The sequence below is a fragment of the Centrocercus urophasianus genome, unplaced genomic scaffold (assembly GCF_019232065.1).
Source record: "Centrocercus urophasianus isolate 14NV4802_14NV808 unplaced genomic scaffold, USGS_Curo_1.0 seq_31, whole genome shotgun sequence".
Taxonomy (NCBI): domain Eukaryota; kingdom Metazoa; phylum Chordata; class Aves; order Galliformes; family Phasianidae; genus Centrocercus; species Centrocercus urophasianus.
Genome location: NW_024884878.1, coordinates 6,647,230 through 6,667,322, shown reverse-complemented (window position 1 = coordinate 6,667,322; position 20,093 = coordinate 6,647,230). Strand labels below are relative to the sequence as shown.

The 20,093-nt window shown below is 43.3% G+C and overlaps 1 protein-coding gene across 1 annotated transcript; it reads left to right on the top strand.

Annotated features, from left to right (window-relative positions):
• The first annotated feature begins 385 nt into the window (after window positions 1–385).
• Window positions 386–9,961, top strand: LOC122166079 (INTS3 and NABP interacting protein). The gene is made up of 5 exons (XM_042829587.1): window positions 386–459; window positions 875–951; window positions 5,545–5,647; window positions 8,064–8,154; window positions 9,255–9,961. Exons 2-5 carry the CDS (start codon window positions 927–929, stop codon window positions 9,348–9,350), a joined length of 315 nt encoding a protein of 104 aa, XP_042685521.1. The 5' UTR covers window positions 386–459; window positions 875–926; the 3' UTR covers window positions 9,351–9,961.
• Window positions 9,962–20,093: the final 10,132 nt, after the last annotated feature.

Below are 20,093 nucleotides of genomic sequence, written 5' to 3'. Positions count from 1 at the left end.
CGCTGCGTTATCTGTTTGTTACAGTTTTAATAACTGATTTCGTTTGTCTGTGACGGCAGGTTCGGATGCCAAGGCCCGAAGCTGAGCCCGCCGCCCGTGCCAGGCCCATCGGGCCCACACCCACAATGCCGGCTGGTTGCGTAGAAACCAGCGGCGCACACAGAGCGAGGCGGGCCCGCCCACTCTCTTTGAATCCGATTGGTCATCCTGGCACGTCCGTCAAGCCGTGATTCGTGACGCTTTTCTGCGCCACCCGGAAGAATAAAGCTAAGCGCCGTGCAGGGAGAGCCTCGTCTCGTGGCGTGTGACGTCACGTACGGGCCAGCGTGTGCCGTGAGCTGATTGGTCGCGGCGGTGCAGAGCGACCGGAGCCGCGCGAGGAGGGGCTGGTGGGACGGGATGGCTGGGAGTCCACCGGGACGGGGCTGAGAGGGGCGGGGAGCGGGAGCCCTGCAGCAGGTGGGCACGGTTTGGGCATGGTGTGGGCACGGTGTGGGGACAGTCTGGGCACGGTGCGGGCACGGGACGGCTTGAAACAGAACGGCTTGAAACGGAACGGCTCGAAACGGGACGGGAGGGCCCATTCCAGCGGAGTAATGGGGGGGAGGGCAGGAGGAGAGCGCCTTCCTGTGAGCGGAGGGAGGGCATGCGAGCCTAATGCTGGTGTGTCTGGGGGGAGGGGGAAAGAGCAGTGGGAGAGTTTGGTTCTTGGGGGGGGGAGAGGGGGGGGAAGCTGAGGGGTTGGGGCATTGTTACCGGGAGTGGGCCTGAGATGACTTTGGCATTTATTCTTAACTGGTTGTAAACAGTGGTGGTGCTCTACATCCAAACTTTGAAAGGAGATGTTCTTACCCGTGCTGGGCCTGATTTGCAGGTATCGGTGAGGTTAACGTTTGAGCTGAGTGAAACTGGTCTGGAGTTGAAGGATGGCAGCGAATCCCTCGGGACAAGGTAGGCTTCTAACAGGAGGACTCCGGGCAGAGCATCTCCCAGGCTACACGTTAAATGTGTAGAAAGGGCAAAACAGGGATGGAAGGTGGGGCTGGAAGTGGCAAAATGTGTGCAAGCTCCTGGAGAAGGCATATTGCGTGGTTAGCATGAGGTGGCCTCAGGTGATCTCAGGAGCCCTAGGTGGCTGTGAAGGCCCTTCCTGAAACATGCTGCAGGCACAGATGGCCATCAGCACGGAGCAGGACTTCAGCCCCTGTGCTAATGGTAGGGGACAACCAGAAGTCTGCACCAGGTCCTAGTGGAGGCAAGAAAGCAGCCAGGGACAGGTAGTGGGATAGCCTAGAAGGAGAAGCCAAATAAAATCGTAGTTGCGCTCCCCATAGAGTGCCATGGAGTGTTTCTTTGCATGGTGTCACATCAACATTGCTTCATTAAAGACATGGGAACTGTCTGTCCTGCATCCATCTATAGGGCTGAGGCACTTGGGCCAGAGAGAGGAGTGTTGTTTCAGACAATTGAAGGAGGGGCTTAAATCGCCCTCTAGAGGTGCCTTCTGGAAGTCTTAATGAAGATCCGGAGCTTCTCTAATCTGTGGAAAAGTTAAAGGAGAAAGAAGCTCCCAATATATTGTTCTTTGCTTATTGATTATGAGAACTGAATTCAGTTTCCCAGTACTGTGTCAGTACCCTTACCAAGAAGGCAGTCCTACAGAGCTGGGTACAGTCAATGCTGAAGCACAGAAACTGAAAGCACAGAACGGCTACCAGGCTCTTATCGTTTAGTTGCTTTTCCTTTTCTCTGTGCAGTCAGAATTCAACATAAATGCAGAAGAAATGCGTTGGTCCGAAAGACAAATTTTACTTGCTGCTTGACCAAAAGAAGGTAGTTTCTTTCTGTCCTGGTGTTCGCTCATAGTTTTGTCTTTGAGCGCATTGACATTACACAGTCTGAGCAGGTGGATTGAGTGTTCTGTTCGCACACTCCCTCTTAAAGAGGAAGATTATGGTGTTTTACATTGAAATATATCATCTACAAAATGCTCTGCTCTGCATTTGAGTCTGATCTGTGTACAAGCACAGTGCTCAAGGGCTGTTGCAGATCTGTTCCCCAGGCAAATTTGCAGCTATAAAGCAATCAGTGGCTTACATTCATGGATGCATGCAGCTGTTGTAAAGAGAGACAGACAAAATATTAGTGTATCTTTTGCTAAGTTAATGTACTGAATGGCTAGTATGTTGTTTGTTTCATGGTTATACAATTTATATGAAAGCATATCAGAATGTAAATTGTTACTACACACTATAATGATGGATGATGATAGGTGATGTTTTGTTATGCCACCAGCCAGAGGAAGGTGAAAAAATCAAAGTACAGGAACTCCATGTTTTTTTCCTAGGCATTCTGTCATCTTCTGCCTTTTGTGTGCAGCACAGGGTGGTGATAGTAAACTTCTAGCTTCTACACAGAGCACTTAATAAAATGCTTGTTGTCAGAAATACAGATATAACAAAGAACAGGATTGAACTTACAATATCTTTAATCTGGCACCTTGGCACTGAGAATCCAGGTTCTCAGTTTAACATACAACACCACCACTGATCTGTTTAGTTGCTATAAACAAGTTGGTAATATTGTATGGACTCCTGAGTTTGCAAAACAGAATAGTCCTGAACTGCTCAGTAGCTGTGCACATCCAGTTATAAGGGAAGTCTAAACTTAAACCTTTAGTAATAATTGCTGTGTTTGGAGGGATGTGGATTTGATGGGTGGACCACTCGATGGATGAGAAATTGGTTGAAAGGCTGCAGACAGAGGGTGGTCATCAATGGTTGTATGTCCAGATGGAGGCTGGTAATGAGCGGCGTCCCCCAGGGGTCTGTCTTGGAACCAGTGCTCTTTAACATCTTTATCAGTGACATCGATGACGGAATCAAGTGCACCCTCAGCAAGTTTGCTGATGACACCAAGCTGAGCGGTGCGGTTGGCATGATGGAAGGAAGGGATGCCATTCAGAGGGACCTCAGCAGGCTGGAAAGGTGGGCCTGGGTGACCTAATGAGGTTCAACACAGCAAAGTGCAGAGTTTGGCACTTGGGCCGGAGGAATCCCAGGCATCCATACAGACGGGAAGGAGCGGTGCTTGAGAGCAGCCCTGTGGAGAAGGACCTGGGGGTCTTGATAGATGAAAAACTTAACATGAGCAGCAATGTACCCTTGCAGCTCAGAAGCCAAATGGTATCCTGGGCTCCATCAGAAGAGGGGTGGCCAGCAGGGACAGGGAGGTGATTGTCCCCCTCTACTCTGCTCTTGTGAGGCCCCATCCGGAATGCTGTGTCCAGGTCTGGAGCCCCCAGTACAAGAAAGACAGGGAGCTGCTGGACAGGGTCCAGAGGAGAGCCACAAAGATGGTCAGGGGACTGGAGCACCTCCCCTGTGAAGACAGGCTGAGGGAGCTGGGCTTGTTCAGCCTGGAGACAAGAAGGCTGCGGGGTGACCTCATTGCAGCCTTTCAGTACCTAAAGGGAGCCTACAAAGAGAAGGGGAATCAACTCTTGGAAAGGGTCAATAACTGCAGGACAAGGGGAAATGGTTTTAAGCCAACTTAAAAGGGGGGAACGTTTAGTTTGGATGTCAGGAGGGAATTCTTTACAGAGAGTGGTGAGGTGCTGGAACAGCTGCCCAGAGAGGCCGTGGATGCCCCGTCCCTGGAGGCGTTCAAGGCCAGGTTGGATGGGGCCCTGGGCAGCCTGGTCTGGTATTAAATGGGGAGGTGGTGGCCCTGCATGTGGCAGGGGGTTGGAGATTCATGATCCTTGAGGTCCCTTCCAACCCTGGCCGTTCTGTGATTCTGTTCAAAAATCATTTCTCATCAGTGTGTCATAACTGAGGATGGGTTTTTTTTTTTTTTTTTTTTTTTTCTATGTTTACGTGTTTAGTTGCAGAAAGCAGAAGGGCAGGAAAAAAAACTACAGATGGAAAATTACTTTCCCTACAACTCAAGTAGATAACTTATGTAGCTATTACATAGAATAGAAGTCTTTTACTGAAGTGCTCTAGAGGCCTGGGCAGGGAAAATCTGAAGGGAAATCTCTTACAGACTGTCAGATTTATGAATAATTTTGTAATAATGCCAGTTTTTCTCACTAAAATGGATTTCTCATGCCCCAGTCTCTCAATTGTTAACTTTTAAATAAGCAGGTTTAATATTGCTTTAAGAACAAATTAAAAATACTACTGGTAGGATCTTCATGGTACTCAGCTGAGGAAATAACTTGTCTGTGTTGGATGTCTCCCTTCATTTTCCCAAGTTGGATTTTTTCTGTTTATCACTGACAAATTCTCTTAAATGATTTTTTCAGTACAGTGGATGGCAGATGGATAATGACTGAGTTCTGGAGCAAACTATTACTTAAAGTAAATAAATAAAACTCTGAGGATAAAAGAAAAAAACAGTAATTCAAATTTTCTCTGAATCTCTCCATAAATGTACCGTAGCAAGAGTTGCACTAAAAGGAAAGATCATGGTCTTGCTTGGTTTCTGATCCTAGTCCAAAAACAGCAGATAAAGTTTTATTCTTACGAGTGTCTTAAAGCTTTCTGAATCATAGCATCTGCTTCATGATAAATGTAAGTACATTTAGTTCTTATTTTTTAGCTGAGAGTAATGTATTAAAAAGTAGTCTCCTTTTTCTTGCCTGAGTCACCATGTTGTCTGACTTCCAAGCACGCGCTCAGATTTATGCATTTGAAGATAAACTAGTACTGGCAGAAGGGTACTGGGTGTCATGCCAAATTCTTAGGCAAAAAGACTAAAACTGTGTAGAATGTACGTACAGACTTGATGACCTTAGCTTGTGCTCTCTGAGAAGTACTTCAGTTCCTGTGTAGTTGTTGTATTGTCTCCAGAATTCACGAGAAGATCTGAGCTAGCTGCAGCTGAGAAACGTTGAATCATAACTTGTTGGCAGGATCTCACAGCCCTTGCATCTATCAGAGCACACATCCTGCTATCTTTCAGCATCTTGTGCTCGTTACTGTTGCTTCTCTGGTTTTCAGATAGAATTTCTGCATTAATTGAGTAACAGATTGTCACTTTATGTACAAGCACATATGCAGGCTTATTGTTGGCCTCATCCTTATTACATATGTAAAAATTGTACTACAGTTTGAGGTCACTAGCATGGAAAATTAGGCCCTGGAAGTGTATTATTCTGTTACCGTACTTTCCTTGACTGTATTTCAAATGTAGAATCTGCTAAGTTTACCTTTCCTTTGAAAGGGAGGTTATCTGATCATCTGCTATGGCTGTAGCTCCAGAAGTGTGGGAAGAAGTAGGGTCTAACTTGAGATAGAAACCTTTATTTTAAAATGTATTCTTAAGTATGATAGCTTGAGGGAGCTATTTCAGGTTGTCAGAAATGAGAAGAGGAAAATTAAACCTTCTTATTTGTACCTTTTTGGATGGGAGCAAAGCTTTGAAGATTAGTGTTCATCGTAATGTCATATTACACAGCGATTTTTAATTCCACAGAGTTAAAATTGGGACACAGAAATGAAGTAAATTTTTCTAACATTTTTCTGTCATTCTCACCAGGTTTCCAGAATAAAAATAGGGTTGCAATCCTCGCAGAATTAGACAAGGAGAAGAGAAAATTACTTATGCAAAATCAGTCTTCCACAAATCACCCTGGAGCCAGGTATTTTTTGTTCTTAGACCTGTGTGGATATCATTAAATCAAAGGGTGGGGGGTGAAGAAATTCTAGAGCAAGCTTTAAACTTACTTAAACAGTTACCAATAGTGCTTGCTAGCCCTCCTCAGTAATCAGTCAGAGACACTTTGCACACTAGGACCACATTAATATTCAAAGTTGTTCACCAGAAGTGAATTTTGGCTTAGTTAATTTCCATTTGAGAGGGAGAAAAACACATATGCTTGTTCAATTTAAGTCTATCTTAAAGAATAATTAGGAAATAAGTACCTAGAAAGTGTTTAATATTAATTAATATTAATATTAATTAATGCTAAAATGCTCCAAGAAATGTAGGTAGCATGCTATAAGCTTCAAGGTACTGTCTAGAGAACAGTCCTAAAAGTGAGTTAACCCTGCATGCAAGATGAAGTCAATTCATACTACTACCAATCTTTTTGAAAAAGAGACTGTGTTGTAAGGGTGGTTCTATGCATTAGGTGTAATGATCTAAGTTGAATTCAGGAGATTTTATTGAGATATCTCCTGTTTAAGGAAGAGAAACTATGGATTTTTGTTTTGAATCAGTAGCTAGAAGATCTCGCACCAGCTTACACGAAGAAATGGAGAATGTTGTGCTTTGGGGCCAGCATGAAGCAAGAGTTAGATACTCTGAATACAGACTTGAGTGCTGCCTGACACTTTCTTGAAGGAGACTAGATCACCTTTAATTCTTCATTGCTGTGTGCGGAATATTTGAAATCGCCTCACCTAGATCTCTTCTATAACTCAGTGCATAGGTATGATTCAAACGCAGCTGTTGATTTGGGAGGAGAACAGAAATCCTCACACCACTGTGTGCAAACACCGTCAGGCAAAAATACTTCCACGCTTCATTGCAGGTCCAGCAAGTTTCAGGAATGCTTGTTTGGTTTCTTTTTTATTTAATGAGATAAACATTGTGCCAGTGAGTAGAATTAGAGACTGTTTTTTTTTTCAAAGGGGACAGAGCAGCAGGCACACTCTCTGCTTTGGCATAGTGAACTGACTGACGCTTGGTTTTTGAGCCACTTACAGTTCTGTGGATGGAATGTTGTGCTATGGGCTTTGAACCACGGAGTCAGCCAAAATGAGACCATGGAATTTCTGCAAATTTGGTAGAAAAAAGCTTGGTGTATGCAAACATGTATTGTAGCCAACACAGCCTATGTAAGTGTGAATGAGGCAACTCATTTCTACACTTAGCACAAGGGAATCCTCTCTCTCAATTCAGAAAACATCAAAAAATGTCAGCTTGTGATGAAACCTCGAGACAAAAATCATACTAAAAAGTTAGAGGAGACAGAATTGAATGCAACAGAAACACTTTCAATGTAAGTGAAAATATTATCTTTTAAATAAATTGAGTAGTACTTTTCTCCAGCAGTGATGCTTATCTTCGTCATGAAATATGTTTAAATGATTTCTACATGGCTTACATTATACTTCTTTAGCTGATCTTACACTTAGATCTTTTTCAAAAACAACCATGCTCATGAAATATTAGGTAATAAATCAGCTGTTGACATCATTGCTGCTAGGAGAAATCAGCTGATGAGTTTCCTTGGATTCCTTGTTGTTTTCATACTTCTGTTTATGGGTGAATGGAGCTGGACTTTGAGCACCAGTATCTAGAGCCAGTTTTAGGGAGAGTTGTCAGCTGCCTTGCATTACAGCTCTAATGGCAATCTTCACTGATTTTTATCTGGAAGATGACTGCGCATTTTAATATATAGAGTGAGGGAAAACATCTGCTTTTAATTTCTTATGTTTGCTTAGCAAGTTGAATTAGTCTCAAGATACAAGAGCAAAATAAACCTGCTTATAAGCTTTTATTTGAAACCTAATATAAGCTGCACTGACGTAAGCAAAATCAATTTGCATACCCTAAGCTGTTGTCAGGGGATCATTATTTTGGTTATGTTAATAGGAAGCTTTTTTTACTACAAGCAGTGAACATGCTGTCCAAGAACTGATTCTTACGCTGAGGATTGCAGAGCTCTTGTTAGTGCTTCTGTTCATAAAATTGATTTGGGACAATCACAGAGTGACTGAGAAATGGTGAAAACACAAAGCTGCAGTTCTGAAAACTGCTGATGATTATATCCCACTTGTTCCACTTACTTTAGTGGGACTTCACCACCGGGCAGAATCCACAACAGGCTTCAGGACTATGAGCCTTCCAGGTTTAGTTTGTCATCAGTTGGTTTTGCTAGGTCAAATGATACAGCTGTGATCACTCTATTTTTCTTGTCTGACTTAACAAATAGCAGTTTTCCAAATAATAGTTCAAGTCAAGCCATGAGTCAAGTAAATCCTAAGATGTGGAGGTTATGGTAGTTTAATCTGTGGGTGTATATCATATAATCTTGTTCTTTTTTGCAGCATTGCACTTGCACGATCACCTCTAAACAAGGATTTCCGTGACCATGCTGAACAACAGCACATTGCAGCTCAGCAGAAGGCTGCACTGCAGGTAAGCTAATACAGAAGGGTGCCATTCAGTTTAGCTCTGTTTCAGGTGTGCATCCCTTCAGAGAGCAGTCCTGCTCCTAGGCAGAATGAAAAAGTCTTCAGCAGCTAGGTTTCACACATTTGTCACAATTGAAGTGTTGTCTTTTGTTCTGAAGTTCTGTCTTTTGTCTCAGTATGGTTGGGGGCATAGCATAATCACAGACATTTTGTACATCTCTGTCAGTTTCATCGGGTTTAGGAATGTCTCATGAACTGTAGGGAGAGCACAAGTGGTACAGATTTCCTCATTTGAATCTGAGGAGGTGCCAAGTAAATACCTTGCAGTCCTGAGTGATACAACCAGAGGGCTTGGGAAGCTGAGTTTTACATTTACAGACTATCTTGCTCATGTTGGGTGAGGTTGATTTCAGTGTTGAAATCGGAAATTGAGCAAGAAAGCCAGTGCACAGCCACTTGTTTTCTTACTGTTCCAGCATGATTTGGCAGAGAGCACAGGGAAAAATTTGGAGATGCAAAACTAACAGCCCTGTTTCTGTATCTTGTGTGTTGTTGTATTTCTTTTAACTGTTAAAAGCCACAGATTGCCCAGTCCTTCAACCAGAAAGGGCTGTATAGGATTGTACAAAGGCTGTCTAAAGCCATAGGCAGCAGATGTCCCCTTCCTGTGAGCAAGCATACGTGCATCATTTGAGCAGAATGCTGATGTTCCAGAAGTGTCTGATTGTATGGCATTTGTACATGCAACCTCAGATTGTGCGACACTACTGATGCACCCTTCTAGTATACAGTCACATGTGACATCAACCATGTACCTAGACCTGTAAGTTGGTTATTGATGGGAGTGCAAGTGTGAGGTCTTTGAGAAGAGTTGCCAGGAATTCATTACCACTGGGATTTCAAGAGAAGAGAGCAGCAGAGGATGGCAAAGTTAATACAGCTGATGGGCCCTTCTCAAATATGTCTGATTTAAAATGGTGTTATTAAATTGGAACATAAGAGCAGACTGTGAGAAATACTGCTTAGTGCTGCAGAAACTATAGTATCAGAATTGTATCAGTGCTGCAGGGATTTGTGCTTTAACAAATATTTTCCTTCTTCCAGCATGCTCATGCACATTCCTCAGGATATTTCATAACTCAAGACTCTGCATTTGGAAATCTGATTCTTCCTGTCTTACCTCGACTTGAAGCAGAATGAGTGATGCTGTTTCTCGGAACTGATTCTAGCCATAGCAGGACTGCCTGATCTTTTAATTCCTTTATTTTTGACTCTTAAATCCTATTTCATTTGGGATTCTTGTGGTTGCCTTTGGAAGTGCAAGCTCAACTAATGAAAAAGCAGTGTTCTCGAACAGAGGTTTTATTACATATTTCAGGCTGAGATCAAACATAAGACCTCCTTGGTATGTCAAGTGCATGGTGCTTGCTCATTTCTTCCTTTTTAAATAAATGTCCAAACCAGAGTCATCAAGAGATGTACACAATAATAAAGATCATAAGTGCTGACCAAGTATGCAAGTACCACTTTTTCTACTTTGATGAAAAAGAAAGTCACTTTTTTCTGTCAAAGCAGACATGAATTTATTATGCACGTCAATAAGTCACCTTTTTTAATTGACATGCAGGAACATTACTGGTATTATGCAATTTGCTGTTACAACATTATGTGGTCTTCACAAGTCCTTTGTTGTAGTGTACCTACCTCTTTATTTTGTGAACTATGAAAATGAATTAAAATCACCAAGAAGAGTGGAAAAAACAATTGTTTCAAGCAGACTTTCAATAAAATAAAAGAATCCTCTAATTTCAGATTGAAAGTGTGGAAGGATGTTTCAGATAAATGGTTGTGAAGTTGTGTCTTTTTCAGTACTTCTGAAGTGTGTTTTGTCTTTGTTTGCTTTATTCTTTGCCTTTTTTATTTGTGATAACCAACTGCATCTCCATGCTGAAGGAAAATGTGTTGCTCTTAATTTTATGTTTGTGGTTATGCTACCTGTATAAAGTATCTTACAGTGAAAAATAGTACTTACATAGACCTTTTTGTGCCTTCACAAAAGCTTTAGTAATAAAATGTACCTTGATTGTTTTTCCTACAGAGGCAAGATTCAAGAAACAAAAAAGAACTGAGGTGAAAGTCAGCAGTTAGAACACATCTGTTAAATTGGTGCTCATTTGAAGTACATCTGTCCAGAGCAAAAAACTTAGCTGTCCTGTCCTGGGGTTGTAGAAGTGGTTTCAGGAGCATGGACAGCACATAAGAAGTGCAGAGAACAGTCTGCTGAAATACTAAGTGGCATTCCAGGGTATCTTTCTTCTCTCTGAAGGAGATTGCCTCAACCTGGTGAGCATTACTGAGTTACAGGCACTATTAACAATTCCATTTCTTATGTGTAAGAGAGCAGAGCAAGGGCCAAGAGATTGGTGAAGGTATGAAAGAAATGCCACCACTTCCATGTATGTCAGCTGAGCATGGAGCTGTGTAGAGGCTACGATGTATTGAAATCCTTTTAAGAAGGAGAATCGTATAGAGGAGGTTTGATAGGGCTTAAAGATGTGTAATTGCAGTATCAGCTATTCATATCAAGTGCTTTTTGAGGGATTTGATGTGGTGAGTCATGGGAATGATTATGGTTTTTATGGATGCAGGAAATTATGTTAGAGAAAAGGGTTTTGTCACTCCTGTTTTCAGTGGTAGGGTCTCTGTAGGTTGTTCTTTTTTTATTACGAAAAGTAACTTCACCGTGAAGTTGTCCTGACCACTCAAATTATTCTTCAGTGTGAGCTGAACACAGTGAGGCTTTGGAGAAAAGGATCTGGTAATCTCTGTGTACAGAAGAGGATGAATCGTTCAAAGCTTGGAAATACACAGAGGTAAAAAAGGGTAAGTATAGCAAAAAGTTCTGATATTAGTGTTCAGATGAGTCTGAAAAGCAGGCTGTACTTTTCACTTTAAAGGAACTTTCTGTTTCTTTGAGAAAAGTTATGAAAGAGTATCTTCGTTTCTTTGGAAACGATCAGTGCTGTCAGTGTTGGTGTACAGAACTGCATACGATCCAAGCAATGAAGCAGTTTCTCCTCTTTGAAACTAGTTGCTCTACAGAAGTAGCTGCCATGCATCTGGCAGTATCCATTACCTTGGTCACTTAAAAACAGGAGCTTTGTATCTGGTGCTGATCAGTTTACTTAAGAGCACCTTTACATTCTACACGTGTGAATCATTTTATTTCAGTTGCTGCAACATTAATGTTTCCACTTAGCACGCTTTGTTGATGTAGAGTCTTACCAGAGCCTTTGTATGCCCCAGATGCTAGATAAGAGCTAGCCCTGAAAATGAGTACTCTTTACACTCAACAGCTATCATGAATGAGCACAGTGAGGTTGGGGTTAAGTGATGGCAAGAGTCGTAATTTGTCAAGAGGTAAAGAAGTCATGAACTGAAGCACTGAAAGAACTGAAGCACAGCTTCTATCTTTGTAGCCGTCCACTCTTTTTCTTTGACTAGGAAACTTTCCCCTCCTCATGTTTTTCTATACTGAGATACTAAAGTCATTCTTCTCCCTGTCGTATAGGCTGGAAGACGCTCAGGTTTTACACTAACAGCCTGATCTGTGCAGCCACGTGTGGTTCATTCCTACAGGATTTGAGTTTTCAGTTTTTATTAACAGCTTTCGCTTTACTGATCTCCCAGAAGCACTGTTATAAAAGTATTAGAAATTATTAGAAACAACTTAAATCCCCCTCACATTATTAGAAAGAAATTATACCCTCTGATACCTCTTTCCGGAAACTTCCTACTTGTTTTGGTGTGTGTTCAATCAGCTAAAATAGCCAAGTGCTTCTTCTGACATTTTTTCGGAGGCTTTCTCAGTATGTTACCTCAATCCTTACATGAGGAAAACTTGTTAGTGTTAGCACCTTCAGTTCTGCCGATGGAGAATAATACAGAGGGGTTGCAATGCAAGAAGGCACTCAGCCCATGGAGCTGTGGGGATTTGATGGGAGGCACCACCTGGACACTTTCTCCACATCCCACACCAGGAGCTGGTTCATCTCCCCTCTCCTGAAAAATGCTGAGCTCTTTGATTTCTGGTTTGTCTCCTCTTTCTTGGGCAGCTCTGTGCTCGTAATTTTTTTTCTTTTCAGTTTTGTTTTCCCTAGAGGTAAACGTTCCCCATTCGGGAGCAGGCATGTGAACCTTCATGCACAGCAACGGGCCCAGATTTGCGTTCACAAGGGCAGTGTGCTCTCACTCCATCCAAACGGAGCTTACTCAATATGGGAAAATGATGAAATAATCTGTGGAACAAGGACCTGACACGGGCTTCCACGGGCCAAGTGAGAGCCAGATGCAGAAAGTGACAAAGCCAGCTTTGCTCCAAACCAGGCAATGAATGAATATTCATTGTCCCAATGGCATCATTTCCAAACAGTAATGTTGCAAAAGGTGGGTCCAAAAAATGTGTTTTTATGCACGGTCAGAGGTAACACCAAACTGCGGTGAGATGCAGAGGCCAAATCTCCCTCAATACCTCATACCTGAGTTCACGCTGTGCTCTTCTCTCACTCACAGGACACACACTTCCATCAGAGATTCACCACCTTTCAGTTCTACAATGTTTTCAGTATATATTGTTCATTCTTTTAGAGATGTCATTATAGCTCTATTTCTCAGTTTTGATACTCATAGCAGTGAGTATCTCCTCCCCATCTCCTGCTATTACTTGTCTTTCTTTCCTATAAGCTGTTCCTTGCAATGATGATTTCAAGTGGCAAAAGGGTGATGGGATTTCCTAATACACAAAGTATAGTGTGAGTTATACACCCTTCTTTATGACAGCCAATCTGATTTCATAAGTAACTCCATAAATAGTGTTTACAGTGCATTACCAAATGCACCTTGCAATCCCACATAAAAATGACAGCTTTTAGAAAGAGGCTGTTTCCATGAGGAACAAAGCAAACATTGTGAATCACTGCTGTGATTCTTACCGGTCTGATGCACAGTGTGTTATTTACCAGCAAATATTAGCTTTCCCTTCTCTCATATTATTGAGAGTTTTTTTTTCTTTCACAATAACAACTGGGGATTGTGACTTTAATTCTTTCATGTTCAGCATCTGTATTTGAAAAGAATAATGATAAAGGAGGAATCATCCCTTGGTGGCTTCAACATCCTTGCTGCAGGTGAATCAGTTGGGAGATGTTACTCTCATCACCAGTCAGATGGTGACTGACAGTAACACCGCGGTGTTCTGCTTTATTCTGACCTGGCAGGGAGAGGTGACAGCTTGTTTCTTCTGTATGCAGACCACTATGTGCAGACCTCCTCTTTGCCCAGGAAGGCTCAGTGCCTGGAGGTGTTGAGAGCTGTGTAAATGAGGCACTGAGGGATGTGTTTTGCGGGCATGGTTTGGGATTGGGTTAGATGATCTTAGAGGTCTTTTCCAACATTAATGATTCTATGGTTTGCGCTCCTTTGACATGTTTATCTCCCCAGGTTTGCGGGAGACTATTGTCATGCAATGTGCTGTTGCTTTCCTTGCTTAACAAAAATGTAAACCGAGCCACAGAAGGGAGGAGTGCTTTGCTTTTCTTCAAACTTCCACATAGCAGTAGGTGATCAACGTCCTTCTCTTCCTTTCAACACTGAGTGCTGAGTGCCCAGTGTCTCATTGCACTGCACCCATTCCCTGGGCCTAGCAAATCAAAGTGGCAATGCATCTCAGAAGGAAACAAAGTTCCCCGCACCCCACATATCCTCCTTACTGCAAGCCCCCTCATTTGCAATGTAGAAATTCATGTGTATATTTACAACACACAGACTCTATAATGTCAGAAGTAGGAGTCGATTTTTGTCATGCATTCTAGATTAGCTGCAAAGCAGAGCAAATACGTGCCCTACAAATACATATGTGCACATCGTGGCAACAATTATGTCTTCATTTAAGATCATCTGCTGTTTACTACATGCATTCCAGCTTTTCTCCACACTACTCTGGGCACAAACTGAGACACATTTGAATGCTGTAAATCTCCTCAACTATATTATTCTTCTTTCAGTTTACTTTCTTTCTCTACTATTTTAATGCATCTTTTTGAGGATCAGTTGTCTGCTTTTAAACATTTGACATAAAACTGTACATAGTGCAATTTTGCTACAAGTGAGTAGAGACTTTTTGTGGAGGATGCAAGAAGAACAAGAGTGAAAAAGCTTTCAGTTGTGCATTTTTGTTGTTTTGGGCATCTCAGTAAATACTTTCAAAGTGGTTTTGGCACTGAGTAATGATTCTTTTGGGTACCACAAGGCTGACTTGCAATACCTGTTTCCAAACAAGCTTAGCAATATCCTCACTTGCCCAAGAATGAGAGGTCAATCATAAAGAGATCCTGGTTGTCAAGGCAACTGCTCACATCTATTCTTACGCTGTCTTTCTGGCCTTCAACATCCTATTGAAAATATCCTGTGATTGAACATAAGCAGCCAAGCACCATCTCCTGGGGATGGGCTCCTGCTCTAAAGATCCCACCAACTCACAGGAAGTGAGTGGGTAAGGCTCCTGTCAGGGCTCAAACAGGTTGGAGGTGAAGCCTGTACCTTCCAGCATATCAAATGTGATGTGACTCCTAAAATGACTGAACCATTCAGGTTGGAAAAGACCACTAAGATCCTCTAGTCCAACCACTGACCCATTGCTGAACTCCAGGAGATCAAGCAGTCTGTGAGCACCAGCCCTGCGAAGAGCGCATCTTAACTCCTAATCATGATTTGTCTTAAAGCCTCCAAGATGGTGGTTGCCTGTGTGTAACAGAGCTATTATAAAAAGCACAAGAAGGCAGTGCTGAAATGATAAAGCCATCTATAGTGGGATTTTTACGGAAGTCTAAGGTAGGCAATGGACTTTTCAGGACTTAACATCAAAAACACAAGCCACATCAAATACAAAAGCTAACACCACTGGTGTGGGAAAAGCAAATCTTCACCAGAAATGCAGTTGTCTTTGTCAGGAAGGAAATGTGCTTGTCATTCAGCTTGCCTCACAGCCACAGTGTCACTTGGCATAACAACTAAATGAATGACTCCTGGAAGACAGGCAGGATTTCATGAGATGTAATGCAGTGAACGTCAGTCTCAGACCAGCCTCCATTTGTTTTTGCACTGGTCTGCAGTAACCACTGTCTGTGTAGAGGTCACCACTGGATCCCTGTAATCAAGTGCTCGATGAAAAGGCCTGAAACACCTTGACATGGGCTTCATGCTGCTAAGATTGCAGAGTCAAGCTAGCCAAGGGACTGGTCAGCCAATTAGATTTCATCCAAAATTAAGAGTGCCTCCCCTATCTGGGAGAGATGCGCTGCCAGAGGGACTTGCACAAGCAGGAAGGGACCTTTCTCCCAACAAGCTGGGATTGCTTCTGACAAGCCCAAAATGCTCCTGGTGGAAAGACCCTGCTTCTGAGCTGATACCAGCTTCAGCGCATACATTTGCCCCCTGCTTTATCCTAGGCTTTTCTGAAGTGTAACTTGCAGCCAGTCAATATCTATTTGTATGCCACGCAGATGTCCTTCTCAAGGTTAGCTCTGTCCTTTATGAACATGCAAGGTGTCCATGCAGAAAAGGAAGGAGTGTCACATTTCCCCAGCTCTGACTCAGCTCCAGGCTCATGCAGAGTGTTGTGTCAGGATGACAAAGGACACAATGGACTGTCCCTGCGGTGTCACTCCTCCGCTCCCTGCTGTGTTTGAATGAGCACAGAGTAATCAGCTTGGCATCTCTCCTCCTCAGTAAGAGCCCTCTGCTCATGTTAAAAGCAATAATTTCCCTCAGGCATGCTATTCCAGGCACCACTGCTTTGTTTTATGATGTTTGCAAATGTTTAAAATAGAGATATTTTGACTGCATGAGGCACAGCCAGAAAATGTCACTGCTTTGAAAAATGGTCATGAGCTGGCCCCTGCATTTATACACATTTTAAATAGCCAAGGTGTAGTACCAGAGGAGCTTTTCTAATACCACGGTGCTCCTGCCATTATTACCTTCCTTCACTCTCACCCCACACTCTTCCCCAGCCCACAGCTCTCCCCCTGCTCACAGGGGCAGCTGCACCCATGGGATGTCTTTCCAGCCTCACTGTGCAGGTGAGCTCCAAACCAGAAGCCCCTTTCACACCATGAGGAGCAATAGACAGAAAGAACCCAAAGTACTGAAAATATCCATCCTCCAACTTGTCCTCCTTGTCCTCCAACTGCCAGCACACCTGGGCCCTTATCTGGAAGGTCTGGGCTACATCTCTCCAACAAATCAATGACTGATGGATTTCCTTTGTGATTCAAACAGGTATGTGATGCCCTATTCTGAGAACAATGCTTAGTTTGAACCTCACTTTTTTTGCTCTAGCACATAGTTTAGACTCTCCTATCACTTCTGTCCTCCAGACAGACTCCATTTTCCCACAGACCTCATCAGTCAGATCAGCAAAGGCGATACCCCCCGTCATATATATCCCAATGATGAGAACTCTTTCTATCAGGGAAAAAATTGCTTGGTGAGAGGCACAGATCAAGGTGAGGTTTTCCTTCAGAGAAGAAAAAAGTTCAGTAATTAACCTGCCATACTTGATCATGGCCCTGCAAACCTCCCAGATCTGGCGTTGGGACTGACTGAGGTTATCTCCCCGTCTCCTGATATGAGTGACTTTTCAAGCAGTGTTCTAGGTAACATTTTCCTACGCCTTAAATTACACTGTGAACATGCATATGTAGAGATTTGCAGCACTCTGCCTCCCTTCATTTCTCTCATATTGACCTGGTGCTCTGCCATTATAATTGGTTCATTTCTTGTCTTTCCTATGTGCTCACTCTAGTCCCCAGATGAGCCAGGCATGCCCTACAACCAATGCAATGACTATCTTCAAAACAAGTGGTTCCTTCTCAGTTGCTGTGTAGTAGATATCCTGTTTGCAATGAAAATTGCAATTACTCCTGGGCCACCATTTCAACCAGCAAATGGGTGGCTGCACCCTTGCTACCCAAAGCATTCAAAGCCTTTAATGGAGGCTCCCTCAGTCAGTGGGCTAGGAAACACACTGCAAGTGGAGCAGAAAAAATCCACGTTTCATGATTTTTTTTTACTAAGTGACATATCTTAAGCCAATATTTTCATCCCATATTCACCCTTCTTTGAATGAAATAAACATGGTTTACAGCACAGCATTATTTCCACTCTGCCTATGAGGACTCTCCCTATATCCCTTGCGCTCATGTAATTCTGCATGGCCAGCTCAGGACTGTTGCATGTGGCTTTCTTATTATTTTTTTCTCTTGGAAACTTTGTCACATACCAAATGGCAGGGAATGGATAAGGTTGGAAGCAGTGTGCAAACACACAAACACATGCACTGGCTATCAGGGTCTGTTCCGTGTAACACGGATTTCTGCCTCCCACCCCACCATTCAAGACTGTAGGAGTATTGGTCATCCCTCCCGACCACAAAGAAGGTGAAAATGAAAGTGCTGCTGTGCTGAAGTGCACAGTTTCACCCAGACAAGGAGAAACTTGTCTGCCTTCCCCCATGCTGTGGCAGACAATTGTCACTGTACCACATCTCCAAAGGAAAGTGCACGTGTCCAACCTGATGCGGTTCAGAAAAGCCTAAAAATCAGAGTCTGACCTGTAGTCAGACCACAGTGGTCACCTAAGAAGCTCTCACACAGGCATCATTTTGTCACACTAGGTGTTATTCTGCAGCCTGCCAAGGTGAGCATGTGCCTCACACCTCAGGCTTGTTTGACCTGGGCTGAGCAAGGAATGCTTCAGCGCTGTATTGAAGACTGCTGCAAAGCCCACCTGGCACTTCCCACCCCTTCTTGCCTCGTCACTTTGTCTGCCAGGATGCACTGCTTCACAGGGAACGGTTGGGAACGGTTGCATGCAGGTAAAGCTGACAGGCTGACATGAAGCTGGTCTTGCTGGAGGACATGAGCCACTGCTGAAACAGATTGAAACAAAGAGAAGAGGTGAATTCAGTGTCGTTAGATAAAACACAGGTTTTGCAGTTGTGGATTTAGGGAGCTAACAGAAAAGAAGATCATCACTATGGGAGAAGTTTGTTTAGAGAGCAAGCATTCCTCATGAGGGAAATGATCAGTCCACCACCACGTGTTCCAGAAATTTTGGGGGAAGAAGCTGTCTTTCAAAAAAGGGCCGCTAGGTGTCATTCGTTCTCGCAGTCAGTAAGCGTCAGACTGAGGCTGGGATGCGATGGCAGTGCACACCACTAGAAAAGCAGTGCCTCTGTGGGGCTCAGTGAGACGTTGTGCCGACTAATTCTCTCACAGCCTTGAAGCCTTGTGGAAAAAAACAGCCACCTCTTTTCATTAGAACAGGAACAGATTGCACGTCATCAAACTGCACCTCTCTCCAGCTCTGTTTTGGGACTAGTTTTCTTTTTCTGTGACTTCAAGCCTTGCCACAGCTCCAACAGAAATGGAGTTTTCTTCTCAAGAGAAAGAAGACCGGGAATTAGTTGTAGATACTTAAGACAAATATTTTTACCGTGACTCCTGATTTTTGAGAATTGCATCATTTGGATGCCAGAACTGAGACACTGTGGAGCATCTTCATTTTCAACACATGCCAGGCATGTGATGTCTGATGTTAGTCCTCTTCAAGATGCCTCAGAAGCTGGACAGACCCCCAATACTTATCTTCATCATTTAAAACTGACTTGCTGAAAATGCTGCCCTTTGGGAGTGCTTCAATTCATTTACCTGCTTGCTGTTTGTTAAATCTGGGAATAGCTTCTAGCTTCACCTACCAGTCCAATAAAAAATATCCCAGTACTGAAAAACGTCTGTATTTACAATGGCCCACATAAGTGGAGAAATCATTGAATAATGACCCAAAACAAATGAGCACAGGCTCATTCCTTCACACATCAGTTGGCATCATGGAGCTCTCCTCAGGGTGTGTCTTTCTGGTAGAAGAGCTAAAGGTGCCACTGGTAATGGAGAAACCAGCACCAGCATTCTTGAGGAACTGGTCCAGGCTTTGTTGAACTGTGTGGAGAGATGTGACTATAATGTCAGATCCCTCTGTTTTCTTCATGGCTATATGGAGGTCTTTCAAAAGTTCACTGCTGGGTTCTGGAACAAGGGGAAAGGGAAAGAAGTGTCAAGACATTGCAGGTAGGAGAGGGGAGATTTAGACTGGATATAAGGAGGAAGGCTTTTTTGCAATAAGGATGACACAGGTTGCTCAGAGAGCTGATGAATGCCCCATTCCTGGAGACATTCAAGGTCAGTCTGGATGGGGCTCTGAGCACCTGATGTCTCTGCAGCTGTCTCTATTCATTGCACAGCAGTTGGAATAGTTGGCTTTTAGGGATTCTTCCCAACTCAAACGGTTCTGCGATTCTACAAAATGCATTTACAGGAAGGAAAGACACATTTAGGACTTCCCCATGCCCTATCTGAAGAAACTTACAGCAGCTTCCAGGTTTCCCAGAAGTTTTATTTCTGGTCAGCCTGAGAGCACTGGGAAGAGTCTACAAGTTTATCTAAGCAAAAGAGACAAAATGAAATCCCACAGAGTAAGGGCGCCCAGACAGAACAGATTCATTTCTCTGCCGAACACCTCTTTTGTGCCAAATGCAGAAATCCAGATTCACAACACGACAGCAGAATTCCTGGACTTTCTGAAGGGACCAAACAAAGCCTGGACTGAATGCAGCTATGTGACTATGACTTGGATGTGATGTTCCATGAGATAGAGGAGGAAAAGGCAAAAAAGAGGAGAAAAAGAACCAAAACCAAAACAAAAACGAAACATCAGCAGCTCCTTCATTTGGCCATAAGGTGTCAGCATTGCCGTCTGGTTGCCAGTCAGGGAGCTCCAGCTTGCAAGTGCCGCGGCTCAACTCAGCTGAGGAACTCCTTCTTATTT